The 19,981-nt window shown below is 43.4% G+C and overlaps 1 protein-coding gene across 1 annotated transcript in view; it reads left to right on the top strand.

The window, feature by feature from the left end:
• The window catches only part of EP300 (E1A binding protein p300), a 75,994-nt gene extending 56,067 nt beyond the window's left edge, over positions 1–19,927 (top strand). The window contains exons 22-32 of the mRNA XM_014543838.1: positions 398–475; positions 6,566–6,633; positions 7,706–7,856; positions 7,978–8,124; positions 8,729–8,842; positions 9,570–9,735; positions 10,910–11,074; positions 12,299–12,460; positions 15,831–16,113; positions 16,502–16,508; positions 17,328–19,927. Of these exons, the coding sequence (XP_014399324.1) occupies positions 398–475; positions 6,566–6,633; positions 7,706–7,856; positions 7,978–8,124; positions 8,729–8,842; positions 9,570–9,735; positions 10,910–11,074; positions 12,299–12,460; positions 15,831–16,113; positions 16,502–16,508; positions 17,328–19,506 (3,520 nt within the window). The 3' untranslated portion in view covers positions 19,507–19,927. The remainder of the gene's footprint in view (positions 1–397; positions 476–6,565; positions 6,634–7,705; positions 7,857–7,977; positions 8,125–8,728; positions 8,843–9,569; positions 9,736–10,909; positions 11,075–12,298; positions 12,461–15,830; positions 16,114–16,501; positions 16,509–17,327) is intronic.
• Positions 19,928–19,981: the final 54 nt, after the last annotated feature.

Raw genomic sequence — 19,981 nt, 5'->3', positions numbered from 1 at the left:
TTAGTATTTGTTTACATTTCACTAAAGCGACCGAATATTGGTGTTGCATAGGCCCAAAGGAAGCACCAAGCTACCTCTGCCCAGGGCCATGTGTTCCATCCCTGTTGTCCTCCACATTTTCAAGCAAGCTCACAGACCCTCCTTTGTGGTGAGGCCTTGCAGAGCGCTGGCATGTACCATTGTGGTGGGCATTCCTAGAGTGGCCGGGGTGGTGGCAGACTCATTTGGAAGCTTAAGCAGTAGGGATCATTCACATTTTACTGCCTTTCCAGTCACATTTAAAAATGTCACATTTAATTTCTTTGAAATTTGTTCTACCTGTAACAGTAAAGAGCTTTTAAAAACTTCTAAAAACTATTATTTTGAGTCTTTAGATATTTTGGCTTTTTACTTCCAGGTTTGTTGAATGTACCGAATGTGGAAGAAAGATGCATCAGATCTGTGTCCTTCATCATGAGATGATCTGGCCATCTGGGTGAGACACCAGTGTTTTATCTAGACTCTTTCTTTATCATGAGTCTTAATGAGTTTTTGTTTTTGCAATTATTATATCTTCAAAGTTACTGTCTCTGAAAATTGTTCTTTGGATTGGGAAAAGCTAATTTAAACCCAGATTTAAAACATTAAATAACCTAGAATCAAAAAAATCATTATCTTGTTTGCATGCAGTTTTTAATCCATATACAATTATTCTACTGTTTTTCATTTTAAACTAGAGGCCCAGTGCACGAAATTCATGCACGCGAGGCAGGGGTGTCCCTCAGCTCGGCCTGGGCCCTCTTGCAGTTCAGGAGCCCTGGGAGCGGGGAGCCCTCAGAGGATGTCCAACTGACGGCTTAGGCCCGCTGGGGAGAGGGCCTAAGCCTGCAGGCGGACATCCTTAGCGCTGCCACGGAGGCAGGAAAGCCCCCCGCCACCACTGCTACAATCGCCAGCCGTGAGCCCAGTTCAGGGCTTCTGGCTGAGCGCACTCCCCCTGTGGGAGCACACTCACCACCAGGGGGCAGCTCCTGCATTGAGTGTCTGCCCCCTGGTGGTCAGTGCATATCATAGCGACTGGTTGTTCTGCCATTTGGTCAATTTGCATATTAGCCTTTTATTGTATAGGATTATTTTGTGATCTTTGGTTACATCAAAAGTAAATGCTTTTTAAAGATTTATGAATAGCCCTGACTGGTTTGGCTCAGTGGATAGAGCATCGGCCTGCGGACTGAAAGGTCCCAGGTTCGATTCCAGTCAAGGGCATGTACCTTGGTTGCGGGTCCAGCCCCCTGCTTTGTGTTGTCTTGTCTTGCATTTAATGTTGTTTTGTTATCCTGCAATCCCTCATTTCTTCGTTTGTTTTGTTTTTTGTTTTTTTTTTTCCTCCCTCATGCTTGTCGTTGTCTGCATTTGGCTTTGATTGCAAAAAAAACAAACCAAAAACAAAACCCATACTGTGGGGCCCATAAATCTGCATCATTGAATGTCCTTGTCGCCGTTGATGACCTGCTCTCTGCTCCCGTCCCCCTCCTTGGCCTGCTGTGATTGGTGGCTTCGTTGCTTGGCTTGGGCTGTGTTGTGTGAACGGAACAGTTCACCCCAGTATGGCCTTCTTGCCGACAGGTATCATTTCTGTGAGAAGTGTTTCAATGAAATCCAAGGGGAGAGCGTTTCTTTGGGGGATGACCCTTCCCAGCCTCAAACGTAAGTACCTGCTGCTTTTCAAAAGTGCCATCTTACTTGTTTGTTTTCAGGTGATTATGCTCAGGCTTCTGAGTAGTCTTGGATTATGCTGTCCAATATGGTAGCCATTAGCCACAGATGGCTACTTAAATACAAACTAATTAAAAGTAAATAAAATGTAAAGTTGTTTCTCACTTGCACTTGCTACTTATTAAATGCTTAATAGACATCTGTGGTTAGTGGCCGCCATATTGGTTAGCACAGATAAAGTTTTTATCGGTTCTGTTAGTGCTGATAAAGGGACTACATTAGTACTGGGTGGTCATTTTAGATATATTTCTTCTATAAGGAAACACTCAGCTTCTTTCCTAAATGTTGAAAGTATGTAGTGCCAGGGAACTTCATTATTAACAGTTTTGAATTTGAGGGGAATTGAACAAAATCTTACAGCCTTCTCATCTTAGATAATAATACAGAAATCACTATAATTGTGAATAGCATTAAACAACCTTAGGGCTTTGTTAGAGTGACTTAGAGACTTCGTTGGGCTTTTTGAGATCTTACAAGTTCTTTTTGGTAAATGCCAAGGAAAAAAATTTTCAAGCATGTCCCAAACTGCCTCATTGTACTTGTTTTTTTGTTTTTTGTTAATCCTCACCTCGGTATATTTTTTCCATTGATTTTTAGAGAGAGGGAGGGAGGGATAGAGGGAGGAAGAGGGGGAACATCAATGTGAAAAAGACATATCGATTGCTTGCCTCCCACACACACCCTGACTTCGGCCAGGGCTCAGAGTACTTCTAATCTCTGAGATTTAGACAAACATTGTATTTCAAATTTGGACTGTTTTAGGAAGAAAGAACTGTTTTGTATACTTTTAATATTCTTCAGCTTCTTTTCTGGTTTAACCCATAATAAACAAAAGCTGCTCCGAGCACTTTAAAAAATTATGGAATTGTGTTATGTTACTAGTAAAACAGGGCTTCTTTGAAAAACTGATTAATTTTTCCAAATTGGGCTTTTTGAAGTTGCACTTTAACTTTAATCACCATTGAAGTACAATTTAGTACAGTCAGGCTTTGATCTGGGGAGTAGGTACTAGGTCCCTTGAGCCTTATGGAAATTTTCTGACCTTTGGCTAAACCAGGGAAGTCAGGACTCTAGCTAGGTTTCCCTGATGCAGGAAAGGAAGGCAGCCTTACTATTGGCACTGTGGAGTGTCTTACCACATGTTCTCACAGTGCATCTGTGGCTTTGAAGAGTGAAGAAACCTCCTGCTGATGCTGCAGGAGTGCTGTGGACCTGAAAGTCTAGGTTACTAGCAAGGTCTACTTGTGCTGCTGGTCTTCAGAGTAGCAAGGCCTCGAGCCATGTAGAGATGTATTGCTAGACTGTAACTAGTAGGAAACCGTTTAAATGTGGAAGTGCCCTCATTTTTGTGAAGAATCACCACAGTAGGCAGAGTTGGGCCCCCTGAAGTTTATCCTGGATGGAGAATGGATAAGAGTGTTAGCTTCTGTATTTGTGAGGCTGTCAGTGTGTGTGATGTGTCAGTTCCAGATGGTTGGGAGGCCATGTGAATATTTTTAAATAAATACTATAAGGAATTTTAACCTTTAAGACTAAAATATGTTTTCTTGATATTGAAATTTTCTATTAATATAAAAAGTTATTTGACTAGACTTCCCTGGAAAATGGACTTAAATAATCCACTTATCATATGAGATTTGTTCCTTGGGATAGAACGGTGGTCAGAATGCTCACCTTTCTACATCGCTTTTTCTCATTGTGTCCCTCTTCTCTCTTTAGTACAATAAATAAAGAACAGTTTTCCAAGAGAAAAAATGACACACTGGATCCTGAACTGTAAGTAGATTTCCTTGAATAGTCAGTACACTTTGATTTTCCTTTCTTCCCTTCATTTTCTTGGTTTGCATGGCCAGTGAGATGATTCTATATCCTTGGGCTGAATCTACATACATACAACTAACATAGATGGTAGAAATGTAGATGTTTACATTACAGTTAGTATTTGTTTACATTTCACTAAAGCGACCGAATATTGGTGTTGCATAGGCCCAAAGGAAGCACCAAGCTACCTCTGCCCAGGGCCATGTGTTCCATCCCTGTTGTCCTCCACATTTTCAAGCAAGCTCACAGACCCTCCTTTGTGGTGAGGCCTTGCAGAGCGCTGGCATGTACCATTGTGGTGGGCATTCCTAGAGTGGCCGGGGTGGTGGCAGACTCATTTGGAAGCTTAAGCAGTAGGGATCATTCACATTTTACTGCCTTTCCAGTCACATTTAAAAATGTCACATTTAATTTCTTTGAAATTTGTTCTACCTGTAACAGTAAAGAGCTTTTAAAAACTTCTAAAAACTATTATTTTGAGTCTTTAGATATTTTGGCTTTTTACTTCCAGGTTTGTTGAATGTACCGAATGTGGAAGAAAGATGCATCAGATCTGTGTCCTTCATCATGAGATGATCTGGCCATCTGGGTGAGACACCAGTGTTTTATCTAGACTCTTTCTTTATCATGAGTCTTAATGAGTTTTTGTTTTTGCAATTATTATATCTTCAAAGTTACTGTCTCTGAAAATTGTTCTTTGGATTGGGAAAAGCTAATTTAAACCCAGATTTAAAACATTAAATAACCTAGAATCAAAAAAATCATTATCTTGTTTGCATGCAGTTTTTAATCCATATACAATTATTCTACTGTTTTTCATTTTAAACTAGAGGCCGAAATTCATAAATTCATGCACGCGAGGCAGGGGTGTCCCTCAGCTCGGCCTGGGCCCTCTTGCAGTTCAGGAGCCCTGGAGCCCTCAGACCCTCAGAGGATGTCCAACTGACGGCTTAGGCCCGCTGGGGAGAGGGCCTAAGCCTGCAGGCGGACATCCTTAGCGCTGCCACGGAGGCAGGAAAGGCTCCCGCCACCACTGCTACAATCGCCAGCCGTGAGCCCAGTTCAGGGCTTCTGGCTGAGCGCACTCCCCCTGTGGGAGCACACTCACCACCAGGGGGCAGCTCCTGCATTGAGTGTCTGCCCCCTGGTGGTCAGTGCATATCATAGCGACTGGTTGTTCTGCCATTTGGTCAATTTGCATATTAGCCTTTTATTGTATAGGATTATTTTGTGATCTTTGGTTACATCAAAAGTAAATGCTTTTTAAAGATTTATGAATAGCCCTGACTGGTTTGGCTCAGTGGATAGAGCATCGGCCTGCGGACTGAAAGGTCCCAGGTTCGATTCCAGTCAAGGGCATGTACCTTGGTTGCGGGTCCAGCCCCCGTAGGGGGTGTGCAAGAGGCAGCTGATCAATGTTTCTCTTTCGTCGATGTTTCTAACTCGCTATCCCTCTCCCTCTCTGTAAGAAATCAATAAAATATATTTTTTAAAAAAAAGATTTATGAATAGAGGTAACAAGACATCTCTAGCACCTGGAAACTAGCAAGGAGGTGTTAGATGCAATTAAATTTACCAAATTTTGAACGTTTGCTTATACTGCATTAGAAAAATTAGAAGATAAAAATATAAGGGGTGCTAAAGGAACACCTCTTTTTCCCTTTGAGAAAACATTACACTGAATAGTATATTAAATGGTGGCCCTGGTTAGGATTAGACTTAAACATCTTTTGGGAGGTTGGGCAATAATGTTAATGGCTATAGTAATAAGGTACATAGCTGTTGTTCAGTGAAAGGCAGAGTTGCATAAAGTGACTAGATACAGACTTCAGTTAACTAGCTGTTCTTGGGCCACATGTTCTGTTTCTGAATATTCTGCATATATTTATCCAAGCTGCCCATCGTCACTGACTTCGATGTGGATTTTTTTGGACACTAAACCTGCTATTGCTATGGGCCACTTCTCACTCTCCAATAATGGGGCTGGTCCCTGCTCTGTCCAAGGGAAGGGGACGAGGGGGAGAGTCTGTGCATCAAGTGACTTGTTAGGATGGGGTCTCTATCTATACTGTCCTCTGCTCTTTTCTTGGATTATTGATGCTGGTTTGAAGGTCACAGGAAAGAGAAGGCTAACAAGTTTCCAGAAAATAACTCAGGAAACTCATAGTAGTTGATATTTATATAGCTTTTCTTTAGATATGAATTTTTAGTGTTCTCCTTAATTACAGAGTGGGTGAGAATAATTAACAGATTGGCAGTGATTCCAGCAACTTCTGATCAGTCAGCTAGCTGATGACCTCTCAGGTTTTTGTAAGAAATTCAGCTCAGGTACACATCCTATGTAACTGCAGGAACAAAAAGAATGTACATTTTGCCCTGGCCGTGGTGGCTCAGTTAATTGGAATATCGTTCCATGTATCAGAAGGTCTCTGGTTCAATTTCCCATTCAGGAAATTTACCCGGTTTTGATCCCTGTATGGGAGGCAACTTCTCTCTTTTTCTCTTTCTCTCCCTCCCCTTTCCTCCCTCTTTCTATAATCAATTTTTTTAATTAAAAAATCTCAGATGAGGATTTTTTTAAAATGTAAATTTTAAATCTATTGGTACTTCTGAACGTACTCACTTAAATACCTATCAGAAGCAAACAGACTGATACCAAAATTTTGCCAAAAAAACAAAATTCCTATCTTAATCTGTAATCCTTCATCATTTTCACATGTAAGGCAATTTATATGCCCTTCACATTTCTTCATGTCTTTTATTTTTCAATTAGGTTTTTCCTTTTTTTGTGTGTGAATGGTATCCACAAGCTCTTCACATGTTGTTTGTATTAACTTTTTGTTACATATTTAGAAATGTTTCTATTTCTCCCAGGTCATCTTTTGAATTTTAAGTTTATACATACCAATATATAAGCTAGGTTATATAGTATACATTACTTTAAATGTTTCTCTAAGTTTTGTAAGCAAAGTCTTGGTTTACATTTTAGGTTTGTCTGTGATGGCTGTTTAAAGAAAACTGCACGAACTAGGAAAGAAAATAAGTTTTCTGCTAAAAGTAAGTTTCATTTTTACAGGTATAGCTTGGCAAAACTTCACTAAAGCATAGTTAAGAATAAACTATCTAAAATGAATGCTTTGTTTCAACCTTATTTAAAATATTTAACCAAATTAAAAGTAAAACTTTTCTATACTGTATGTACTTAGAATTGAACTGTAGTGTACTTTTTGATGTGAAATTCGTTAGACCTAAGAAAAACATTTCAGGGATCAGGGTATGTAACATGGAGAATTTGTTTTCTTGTTTCTGCATTTCTCCATATTTGGACCATTTCTTAATGGGGACCAGGTGTGGAAATATTTGGCCAGAATTGCTATCCCATGAGTGGTTCTCTAAGTTTTGTCCATACCATTAGTGGGGGCTGCTTTTAGACCTGTGACTTTTTCAATTGAGGGTTGGGGGGGGGTTAAAAATTTTATACTATTAGTATTAATTTATCTTACAGTATTTGGTTTAGTTTCGTAAGTGCCTTTGCAATTCGTTGCTGACCTACAGGTCACTTTTATTCCTGCAAGGTTTCTCATAATATCCAACATTTTTAAAAATTATTTTTGTAGCACTGTGGCCGTGTGGCTCAGTTGGTGGGCATCATCCTGTGCAGTGAGGGGTTGCTGGTTTGATTCCCGGTCAGGGCATATGCCTGGGTTTCGGGTTCAGTCCCAGGTGGGGGTGTGTACAGGAGGCAACTGGTCAATGTCTCTCTGTCACATTGATATTTCTTTTTCTTGCTCTAAAATAAACTTTTTTAAAAATTAGTTTTGCAAATTGAGGCAAACTGCATATGGATATTTGGTCTATTTTTTAACTTCTGAAATTATAAAGTTTTCAAAATAAAAAGTTGGGGGAAATAACATTTAAAAAGTATTGACTACCATGTTTGCTTTAACTGCATATGCACTAAATTGGAATGATTCAGACAAGACCAGCAGGGCCCCTGTGCAAGGATGAGTGCACATTCATGCAGTCTTCCGTGGGGGGAATGCTTTGAGTATTGACTACATTGCTTGCTTTTAACAGTAATGATTTTGCATCTTGGTTACTACTGAACTTTTAACTTCTACATTCCTAGGGTTGCCATCCACTAGGCTTGGCACCTTTCTAGAGAATCGTGTGAATGATTTTCTGAGGAGACAAAATCACCCTGAGTCAGGAGAAGTCACTGTTCGTGTCGTTCATGCTTCTGACAAAACTGTGGAAGTCAAACCAGGCATGAAAGCAAGGTATCTAGTAATTTACTTTCTTCTTCTCTTGTGGATCCACAATTGTTCATCCACAGTTACTATTGATGATTCTGATCTGAATGACATGTTGTGTTTTTTCCCTCCAATCTGAATTGTGTAGGTTTGTGGATAATGGAGAGATGGCAGAATCCTTTCCCTATCGAACCAAAGCCCTCTTTGCCTTTGAAGAGATTGATGGTGTTGACTTGTGCTTCTTTGGCATGCATGTTCAGGAGTATGGCTCGGACTGCCCTCCACCCAATCAGAGGTAAGGTTTACTAGGGTGGAAGTTTGTAGTTAGATGAAAGGCAAAATGGGCAAAAGAACATGTTTGATGTACTTCGTTTGGAAATGCAAATTCTCAAGTGTAGTATTGAAATGAAACCAAAAACACAAAGTACTGCTCAATACTGCTTTTCTGTGGTCATAGTAATAAGGAAAGCGTTGTGAGTAGCAGCCTGGAATGGGAAACAAACACTACTTTTCAGAAAATGGGCTTAAATCTAGATAGTACCTTGCTGAGAGGTATGTGAATGAGTGTCATGCAGATCAGGTAGCAATATGGCTTAGAGTTTGTTTCCAAAATAGTATAAAGGCCAGAATAAGAATGCTGCCAGAATACATTTGGATCCATAAATATTGATTGATACACTATGTTTCAGGCACTACTGGATGCTGAGATTATAATAGATCCTTAGGCTCACTAAGCTCCCCTAAAGGGTTCACAATCTAGTCATTTAAATACCTGACAATAATACCATGTTGACAAGGTGAGCTTTAAAAAACACGGAGAGAGAACATGTATTTGTAGCCGCATTGGTAAGAAATCATGTGATGGCCTGACTTGGTTTCCTTCTCCCCACTTGTTACAGGAGAGTATACATATCATACCTCGACAGTGTTCACTTTTTCCGCCCGAAATGCTTGAGGACTGCAGTCTATTATGAAATCCTAATTGGATATTTAGAATATGTCAAGAAACTAGGGTAAGCGTATTAATAACAAATGGCATTTTTTAAAAATGGTTTAAATTAATTACCGCTGTGGTATTGTGGTAAGATATAAATGGAAACGTACAAATATATGACTTTTTGCCCTTTTTTCTCAGCTTTGGTTTTCATCTAATAGAATTGGAACCTCACTTTCGCTGGAGAGCTTTGATGTTACACCCATCCCAGATTAGTTTTATTTTGTCCAGTTAAGCTGTTTGGTACAGTTTTATTTCAGAGTTGATTGCTACTCATTTAGGATCAGAATCTTGAACATTTGCATTGATCCTTTTACACTTGAGAATCAAAACCAGAAACAAAGGTCTGGAGATAAAAATTTGTCAGACTGGTTCCTTACACCTCACCTTGCAGGCTGTTCTCAACAACTTGCATTTTGTTTAGCTTTCTTATCGAGATGGATCTGTTTCCCTTTGCATTGTAGCTTTCATTTGATTTTTAAATGCAAAATTGGGGTTTTGGGATCCCCCAAGAACTAGCCTCTGTGAAACCTCTAAGAAGCACTAGGCAATGTGAGCTCCGCTGTTACTGCTGTGGGTTATGCTAGTTCTGGCCTAAGAACTTTGACCTAATGCTGGATTATATACTTTGTATTGTCTTGAGGGCGAATCATTGGTTTCTCTTTTGACTTCACCGTGTAGTTTAGTGTGTCGTTCTTCCCAGAATGATCATTTCTCTTGAATGTTCCTTCTCTTTGTATTGTTAGTTATACAACAGGGCATATTTGGGCATGTCCCCCAAGTGAGGGAGACGACTATATTTTCCATTGCCATCCGCCTGACCAGAAGATACCCAAGCCCAAGCGACTACAGGAGTGGTACAAAAAGATGCTTGACAAGTCCGTGTCTGAGCGAATTGTCCATGACTACAAGGTCAGGAGGAGTGGGGGGAGTGATAGAAGTGGAAATTTACTAATCCTGCTGCTCTGTATTCTGTCACTTAACTGTCTTAAAAAGCTTCTATGTGTTCTCCCTCTTCCATGTAACTTATAAAATTATGCTAATTTTGTAGTGTTTTTATTTTGCTTGGATTATTAAGATGACTTATATCTGGCAAAATGTTTAAAAACTGTTAAATCTAGCCAGTTGAATATATCAGTGTTTAATATTCTCTTTTCTAGAGTCAAACTTTTTCAAAGTAAGAAAAACAAGAGTCTTAAATCAACAAATTTCTGTTTTAAAGATTTGACTAAGAATGTATTCTTAATAGCCATTTGTTAATAATAGGGTCTCTCAAAATAAGAACTTGTACTGAATTTCTTACCTGTTTTTACTCTTGGGGAGGAAATCATTAGCTGGGTATTTTCCCAGCAGCACAACAGAACCTCTGTAGCCATTCAGTTCCTGGTATTAGTGTTGAACATATTGCTCAGTGAAAGCTGCTGGAACTCCCAAGGATGGGTCTGAGGCAGGCGTGCCTCACATGGCGCTGCCTTTGTCATCAGGAGTGGTCAAAGCCATGTGTAAATGATGATGCCTCTGCCATTGTTCCTGGCAGGGTAATTTACCACTTGGCTATATAAAGACAGATAATCTTCCTGCCTTTGTGGGTAGAGGAAAAAGAAAACCAGAAATACTAACTTGAAATAGCCCTTTTACTATTTATGACACTAAATGTCTTCCTGGGCATGGTGCTTAAATTTAAAAAAAAAATCTCTGCCATCATTTTAGAAGACTTTTTTTGGTAATCCTAACTGAAGGGTATTTTTTCTACTTTTTTGTTGTTGTTTTTAAAGAATGAGGGGAGGGGGAGGGAGAGGGAGAGAAACATCGATGTGATTGGTTGCCTCCCACATGCACCCCTCCCCAGGGCCGGGGATTGAACCTACAACCCAGGTACATGCCCTTGACTGGGGATTGAACCCACAACCCTTGAGTGCACAGACAGGCATTCACCACTGAACCACACGGCCAGGACTAGAAGACATTTTAATCTTTGGTGTTTTGTATGTGCATTAGCTGTGACTGCCTTTGTATAATACATGCCTTTGTAAAAAATACATATATATATATAGAAATTTCATTTTGTGCATGGGTATTTTCACAGGATATTTTTAAACAAGCTACTGAAGATCGGTTAACAAGTGCAAAGGAATTGCCCTACTTTGAAGGTGATTTCTGGCCCAATGTTCTGGAAGAGAGCATTAAGGAACTGGAACAGGAGGAAGAAGAGAGGAAGCGAGAGGAAAACACCAGTAATGAAAGCACAGATGTAAGGGCTTTTCATTTTCCTTTCCAACTTGTACCTTGATTCTCATCTATAAACCAGAAGTGAGTGTAAACTTTCAACTTGGTCTTACAGCTCTCAGGTGTGAAAGAGCTCTTTAATTTTTGTTTGTCTTTGTTAATCCTCACTGGAGGTTATTTTTAGAGAGTGGAAGGGAGCTGGGGGAGAGAGACATCAATGTGAGAGAGCCACATCAATTGGTTGCCTCCCCAACTAGGGCAGGGAACCTGCAATCCAGTAGGTACCCTTGACTGGAATCGATCCCATGACCCTTTGATTCGGGGCCGATACTCTATCCATTGAACAACACTGGCCAGGGGCTGGAAGACCTCTTTAAATCGGGCAAGAAATACTGGCCAAGTTACCGAGGTTCCGTTTCTGTGGTTTTAGACCTTCTTAGCATGAGCCCCTTTGTCAGTGGAATCTCAGATTTCCAGGATGGAAGCTGATCATGGAAACGGAGAGGAAACCTTGAATAACTGACACAAAATTAGAAGGGGGTTGGTAAACTTCAGTTTCTGTCAAAGTCCAGATTATGGATATTTGGGGCCTTGTAGGCCATGTATTGTCTCTGATGCTTTTTTTTCCCTTTTAATAACAAAACAGGCCTGACCACAGTTTACTAGTCCCCTGTGTACAGAGCCTGGTTTTGTAGGAGGATCATCTGAGGAGCTCTTCCAGTCTGTTTACTCATAGCCTGTCTAGAATTGCCCTCATTTACTTTGGCCTTCTAAAGTCATCCTTACATAGTCTGTAGAACTCTTTACAGCCTTATTGTTTAAATTCATTGATTGAATGTTTTTCAAGAGTTTTTTTCAAGTAGGTCCATAAAATTCTAGAATGTGAGTATAAGTCCAGGTCCTTGGCTCACCCCTTCCTGCACCCTTCACTGCCCCACACTGTGAGTCACTACTTGTTTCCTATCCTCAGTTCTGAGAGAGGACTGACTGCTGGATCTGAGGGTCTCCAAACTATGGGGCTCTCCTGGTCAAAAGCTAAGGTTGCCATAATGAAGGGTCTCAGTGCAGGGATTCTTCATTGAGAGAAAATGTTTACTGTAAATAACAGCTTAAAAACAGAGTACAGAGCATTTGGTGGAAGACATAATATGATCTCTAGTTTCAAAGAAAGGAATCTTTTTTACCATTATTCCAATCACTTCCTAACAAAACATTAACATTTTCTTGTCTCCTTTCTGCTATCCTGCAGGTGACAAAGGGAGACAGCAAAAATGCTAAAAAGAAGAATAATAAGAAAACCAGCAAAAACAAGAGCAGCCTGAGTAGAGGCAATAAGAAGAAGCCAGGCATGCCCAATGTATCCAACGACCTCTCGCAGAAACTGTATGCCACCATGGAGAAACACAAAGAGGTAAGTAAGATGGTGCCTCCAAGAATAGGAAAAAAGCAGGGCAGGACTTCTAAAAAAACTGCCCACCATGGTTGGCATGAACGATGTGAGCCCCAGATTGGAAATTCAGAACGAAGAAGTCATTTGAAGAAGGAAGGAAGTGGGGGATGGCTAGGGTGCGTGATAAGAACAGGAAAATAAGGATGCTTTGATTTGCAGCTGTCATAAATCTAGATGGTGTTGGATTGTGTCTTACACGATCATGTGCTGCCTACTGACGTTTGGCCAGTGGTGGACTGCATCTACAATGGTGGTCCCATAAGATAATGAAGCTGAAAAATTCCTATCACCTAGCAACATCACAGCTGTTGTAATGTCATAGTGCAACATTACTCACGTTTATGGTGATGCTGGTGTAAACAAACCTACAGTGCTGCCAGGCGTATAAAAGTATAGCATATACATCTAGGTTTGTGTAAGTACACTATGACTTCCGCATAATGATGCATTTCTTAGAACATATCCCAGTTGTAAGGTGGCACATGACAATGGATTTTGAAAGCATAGTTTATCTTGTTGGTTCACCATTGTTCAGGAGATTGTCTTAAACCAAGTTCCTTAGAACACCACTGGAATGGGACTTTGGCCAAACAAATGAATCAAAACGTTGACTGTTGACCTTCCTGAAAGTGAATTGGGAGGTGGAGAGAATTGAAGAAGAAAAGTTAAACTTTCATAAATATACTTGTAACCTCTTCTCAGAAAAGTTAAAACTTCGGAATTATTTCATCATTTAAAGTACCTATTTGTTGTAGGGTGTGTTAGGGTTCTCTTTCCTTTCAGCAGCATCATTGGTGAGAGGAGAAATCTTAAAGGGTAACTCATGTCAGATTTTTAATGTCACAGTTCAACTCTATTCAGACATCATAATCCAGTTCTTATAGGAAGTGGCTAATTATGTGGGGAGGGAACGGAAGGCTGGAGTTTAAATATGGAATTACAACCAAATTAATTAAGCAAACTCCAAGAGAGAAGTGGTTATGGCAGAACCCTTCTTTAGAGAGTTACTTATTGTAGTGGTATTGACCTATACAGCTTTTGAAAGCATCTTTTCCCATACACCACTACTCTACCCCCAATGCCTTTTTATATATATATCTATATATATTTATATAGAGATATATATAAAAGCCTAAGCCACCGTTAGGACCAGTCGACCAATCACTATGACGACGCACTGACCACCAGGGAGCAGATGCTCAATGCAGGAACTGCCCCCTGGTGGTCAGTGCACTCCCACAGCTAACCTCCCACCGCCAGCCAACCTCCCGGGTCCCTTGCCCCAGCGCGCCAGCCTGATCGTCCCAATCAGGGCCTACCGGCCAACCTCCTGCGGTCCCTCTCCCCAGTCAGCCGGCCGGCCAGCCCCTATCAGCCCCAATGGACCCTGATCGCCGGCCAGGCCGAGGGACCCCACCCATGCACGAAATCGTGCACCAGGTCTCTAGTGTATATATAATATTCTTTTATTGATTTCAAGAGAGGGAGAGAGCGATAGAAACATCAATAATGAGAGAGAAACACTGATTGGCTGCCTCCTGCATTCCCTCTACTGGCGTTCAAGACTGCAACCCTAGCATATGCCCTGACTGGGAATCAAACCTTGCCCTTCTGATTCATAGGTCAATGCTCAACCACTGAATCACACCAGCTGAACCCCCATGCTTTCTTTGTTGAAGCCTAAAGAAGTAAGGTCCACAGGCTAGCCTACAGTGATAGAGGATGATACCACTGCCTCAGCCATGCTAATGAAACGAAAGAATTTCTTCTAATGGGTGCCTTTCTGAGATGATAATTAGCTATTTAGAGCAGTATATAGTGTCACAAAATTCTAATATAACAGAGCAATTGGAAAAGGTCCTGTTGTGATTTGACTTAGATTGAACAAGTCATAGAACGTGTCCACTATTTATGATGTAGGTAGTGGTAGTCACCTGTTAGGGATTGAAATCTAAGATTGTCGATTCAGGTTAAATTCCAAGACTGTCTTAGCTATCGAGTGGCATACAATGGAGTCAATCATGGTTGTTATTAGAGGGTTGGCCATGGTGCAAATTTCCTAGGGAGTCACCAGCTGGTTTTTGTTCGCCTCTATTTTGAATGGGTTAGGCATTCCCCACTTGTTAGAGTCAGTGTTTTCCTCTGTGTCACATTTTCAAACGCTCTTTCTTGCTTTATGAGTGCTTCCTTTGAGCCACAATCTTAAACCCAGTATTACACAAACACCCATCACAGTCCTCCCTTTATGCTTTTAACTTCCGGCATCTGGTATTTGCCTCTACTCCGTGTGTGTTCTCTTCTCCTGTGTATCTTGTCTGAAATGACTTGTTTTATGTGGACATGGCTTCCCAAGCTTATTGTGAGGCTCCCTGCTAGTTTGCACAGGCTTTAGTCTCTGGAAAACTGGCACAGCACAGAGGGCAGTACAGCACCTGCTCACAGCATCCTGGTCTCAGGAAGGTACCATTTTACATTTCATTAGGTTAATAAGAATTTATAGTTTATATACTAATTAACTTCAAACACATATATACCAGCTTCTTATGGCAGCCTTTCCACTAATGGTAATGAGAATTAATGGGTGTTGTGTGTTTTCTAACTTCCATGAGCAAAACATCTGCTGCTGCTACAGCAAGGAATAAGATTTTGCTTTGTTTATCTTTCCCACCCCCATCAACATTTTTGTTGTTTCAAACTTATAGGAAAGTTTCATAAAGGACCTCCTCCCACACCCTTCACTTAGAGTCACCAATTGTTAACATTTTGCTACATTTCCTTTATCTCTATTTCAGCAAGTATCTTCTAAAAAAGAAGACCACCTCTGCCTGGCCAAGCGATGGTTTCGTACTCTTATATATGTCTGGTCCTTGTATGATCCAGTTCGGGAGTATGTTGAGCTGCCATGCCTTAGCTCCCAGCCTTATTTTCTTTCATGACATGGGCATTTGGTTGAAGTGTGCAGGCCAATTGTTTTGTAAAATTTCTTTTTTTTTCTCGTGATTAGATTCAGATTAAACCATGGGGTTGCATCTTAAAAGTAGACTTTTCTGAGGTGAAATGTCCACTGTACATGTACTGTACCTGACCTGTTTGTTCTTTATTTTAAAGAAATTATTGAATAAGGTAGAAGAGATCAGGTGTAGATTTTAGGCCCATTGTAGACAATCTCAGAGAAAGACCAGAGACATGTGAAGCAGGAGGGGGACAGCATCACTGACTCAGTGTTCATCGGCCTCATGGGGTCCAGTCTGGCTCACCTGTCCGCTGTTAATGACCCAGCACTATGTGGTGCTCTAGTTCCAGAGTCAGAATGAGATCATCTGTTTTGCAGGTTTTCTTTGTCATCCGTCTCATCGCCGGCCCTGCTGCCAACTCCCTGCCTCCCATCATTGATCCTGACCCCCTCATCCCCTGCGACCTGATGGATGGGCGGGATGCCTTTCTCACCCTCGCCAGGGACAAGCACCTGGAGTTCTCATCCCTCCGGAGAGCGCAGTGGTCCACCATGTGCATGCTGGTGGAGCTGCACACCCAGAGCCAGGACCGCTTCGTCTACACCTGCAACGAGTGCAAGCACCACGTGGAGACGCGCTGGCACTGCACGGTCTGCGAGGTGGGTCCCAGGGCGTGGCCTTCATATTTGAGTGATAGATCTAAAGGGGCTTTTGAGCTCGAGCAGAATATATAAAACTAGAGGCCCATGCACCAGTGGGGTCCCTCAGCCTTGCCTGCAGGGATTAGGCCAGAACCAGTTCTCCGACATCCCCTAAGGCAGTGGTCGGCAAACTCATTAGTCAACAGAGCTAAATATCAACCGTACAACAATTGAAATTTCTTTTGAGAGCCAGATTTTTTTTAAACTTAAACTATATAGGTAGGTACGTTGTTATTAACTTAATTAGGGTACTCCTAAGGCTTAGGAAGAGCCACACTCAAGGGGCCAAAGAGCTGCATGTGGCTCGCTAGCCGCAGTTTGCCGACCACGGCCCTAAGGGATCCCAGATTATGAGAGGGTGGTTCTTGGGTGACACACAGCAGAATCGGGCTCCTTCCTCTCAGGTTCCGGGTGTGTCACCCGAGAACCGCAGCTGCCAAGTCACCACAGCTCAGCAGCTCCTGCATTGAGCATCTGCCCCCTGGTGGTCAGTGCACGTCACAGCTACCGGTTAGACATGTTTATCCTTATTCTAGGATTTGAGTGTGTTTTTTTATATTATAACTAGAGGCCCGGTGCACGAGATTCGTGCACGGGGGGCGGGGGGATGCCCCTCAGCCTGGCCAGTGCCCTTTCGCAGTCCAGAAGCCCTCAGGGATGTCCGACTGACGTCTTAGCACTGCCACCGCTGCAGCACTCGCCAGCCATGAACGGCACTCCCTCTGTGGTCAGTGCGCGTCATTGCAACTGCTGGTTTTGCCGTTTGGTCAATTTGCATATTAGCCTTTTATTATAGAGGATATAATATTTTGGTATTTATTATTTTTTAACTTTTTGGTGTCATAATCAGTAGTAACAACATTGAAAGTTACCTGAGCCCTCTCATCTTGGCACCCAGCAGCTGTTAAGTTCCTCCAAGGCTTTGTGTTGGTGTAAATAGAAATGCCCTTTCTTATATTATTACTTAGACAGGATTGTGGGCATCACCATTGCTTACCTGGAACAAAGCCAGGCACAAACCTTACCAAGGCTATTTTTCATCTTATAATTAGCTGAACTGGTTGTCCCCATTGATCATTTGCAACAAAATGCTGTGACAGAACTAAATCACACCTAATCAATCTTCTCTCCATCTCCCCAGATCCCTGAACTGTGTTTCATCCTTGAACAGTATTTGTGTATCACCTGCTATAACACTAAAAACCATGACCACAAAATGGAGAAACTAGGTCTCGGCTTAGATGATGAGAGCAACAACCAGCAGGCTGCGGCCACCCAGAGCCCAGGAGACTCTCGCCGCCTGAGCATCCAGCGCTGCATCCAGTCTCTGGTCCACGCCTGCCAGTGCCGAAATGCCAATTGTTCCCTGCCCTCCTGCCAGAAGATGAAGCGGGTTGTGCAGCACACCAAGGGTTGCAAACGGAAAACCAATGGAGGGTGCCCCATCTGCAAGCAGCTCATTGCCCTCTGCTGCTACCATGCCAAGCACTGCCAGGAGAACAAGTGCCCTGTGCCGTTCTGCCTAAACATCAAGCAAAAGCTCCGGCAGCAGCAGTTGCAGCACCGGCTCCAGCAGGCCCAGATGCTCCGCAGGAGGATGGCCAGCATGCAGCGGACTGGTGTGGTGGGACAGCAACAGGGCCTGCCCTCCCCAACTCCTGCCACTCCAACCACGCCGACCAGCCAACAGCCCACCACCCCACAGACACCCCAACCTCAGCCCCCTTCCCAGCCTCAACCCACCCCTCCCAACAGCATGCCACCCTACCTGCCCAGGACTCAAGCTGCTGGCCCTGTGTCCCAGGGTAAAGCACCTGGCCAGGTGACCCCTCCAACCCCCCCTCAGACGGTTCAGCCACCCCTCCCAGGGCCCCCGCCTGCAGCAGTGGAAATAGCAATGCAGATTCAGAGGGCCGCTGAGACGCAGCGCCAGATGGCCCATGTGCAGATTTTTCAAAGGCCAATCCAGCACCAGATGCCCCCAATGGCCCCCATGGCCCCCATGGGTATGAACCCACCTCCCATGGCCAGAGGTCCCAGTGGACATTTGGATCCAGGGATGGGGCCCACTGGGATGCAACAACAGCCACCGTGGGCCCAAGGAGGATTGCCTCAGCCCCAACAACTACAGTCCGGGATGCCAAGGCCTGCCATGATGTCAGTGGCCCAACATGGTCAGCCCTTGAACATGGCTCCCCAACCAGGATTGGGCCAGGTCGGTGTGAGCCCTCTCAAACCAGGCACTGTGTCTCAACAAGCCTTACAAAACCTTTTGCGGACTCTCAGGTCTCCCAGCTCTCCCCTCCAGCAGCAACAGGTGCTTAGTATCCTTCACGCCAACCCCCAGCTGTTGGCTGCATTCATCAAGCAGCGGGCTGCCAAGTACGCCAACTCTAATCCGCAAAACCTCCCTGGGCAGCCTGGCATGCCCCAGGGCCAGCCAGGGCTGCAGCCCCCTGCCATGCCTGTTCAGCAGGGGGTCCACTCCAATCCAGCCATGCAGAACATGAATCCCATGCAGGCGGGTGTCCAGAGGGCCGGCCTGCCCCCGCAGCAACCACAGCAGCAAATGCAGCCACCCATGGGAGGGATGAGCCCCCAGGCTCAGCAGATGAACATGAACCACAACACCATGCCTGCACAGTTCCGAGACATCCTGAGACGGCAGCAGATGATGCAGCAGCAGGGAGCAGGGCCCGGAATTGGCCCTGGGATGGCCAACCACAGCCAGTTCCAGCAACCCCAAGGAGTTGGCTACCCCCCACAGCAGCAGCAGCAGCAAAGGATGCAGCATCACATGCAACAGATGCAACAAGGGAACATGGGACAGATGGGCCAGCTCCCCCAGGCCTTGGGAGCAGAGGCTGGAGCCAGTCTGCAGGCCTACCAGCAGCGACTCCTTCAACAACAGATGGGTTCCCCTGCTCAGCCCAACCCCATGAGCCCCCAACAGCATATGCTCCCAAATCAGGCTCAGTCCCCACACCTACAAGGCCAGCAGATCCCTTCTTCTCTCTCCAATCAAGTGCGTTCTCCCCAGCCTGTCCCTTCTCCACGGCCGCAGTCTCAGCCCCCCCACTCCAGCCCTTCCCCGAGGATGCAACCTCAGCCTTCTCCACACCACGTTTCCCCACAAACCAGTTCTCCACATCCGGGGCTGGTAGCTGCCCAGGCCAACCCCATGGAACAAGGGCATTTTGCCAGCCCGGACCAGAATTCAATGCTCTCTCAGCTCACTGGCAATCCAGGCATGGCAAACCTCCATGGTGCAAGCGCCACGGACCTGGGACTCAGCACCGATAACTCAGACTTGAATTCGAACCTCTCACAGAGTACACTAGACATACACTAGAGACACCTTGTAGTATTTTGGGAGCAAAAAAATTATTTTCTCTTAACAAGACTGTTTTGTACTGAAAACAATTTTTTTGAAACTTTCTTAGCCTAAAAGACAATTTTCCTTGGAACACATACGAACTGTGCAGTAGCTGTTTGTGGTTTAAAGCAAACATGCAAGATGAACCTGAGGGATTATAGAACACAAAGAATATATTTTTGTTAGTGCTGGTTACCACCAGCCTTCTCCTCCTTTGTGTGTGTGGTTCAAGTGTGCACTGGGAGGACGCCAAGGCCTGTGAAGCCACCCACGTGCTCCTGCCTTGCACCTCCAATAGGTTTTATTATTTTTTTTAAATTAATGAAAATATGTAATATTAATAGTTATTATTTACTGGTGCAGATGGTTGACATTTTTCCCTATTTTCCTCACTTTATGGAAGAGTTAAAGAACATTTCTAAAACCAGAGGACAAAAGGGGTGTTACTTTA

This window comes from Myotis brandtii, unplaced genomic scaffold (genome assembly GCF_000412655.1).
Source record: "Myotis brandtii unplaced genomic scaffold, ASM41265v1 scaffold339, whole genome shotgun sequence".
NCBI lineage: Eukaryota > Metazoa > Chordata > Mammalia > Chiroptera > Vespertilionidae > Myotis > Myotis brandtii.
Note: the sequence above shows the minus strand (reverse complement) of the source record. Positions and strands in the feature narration are given on the sequence as shown.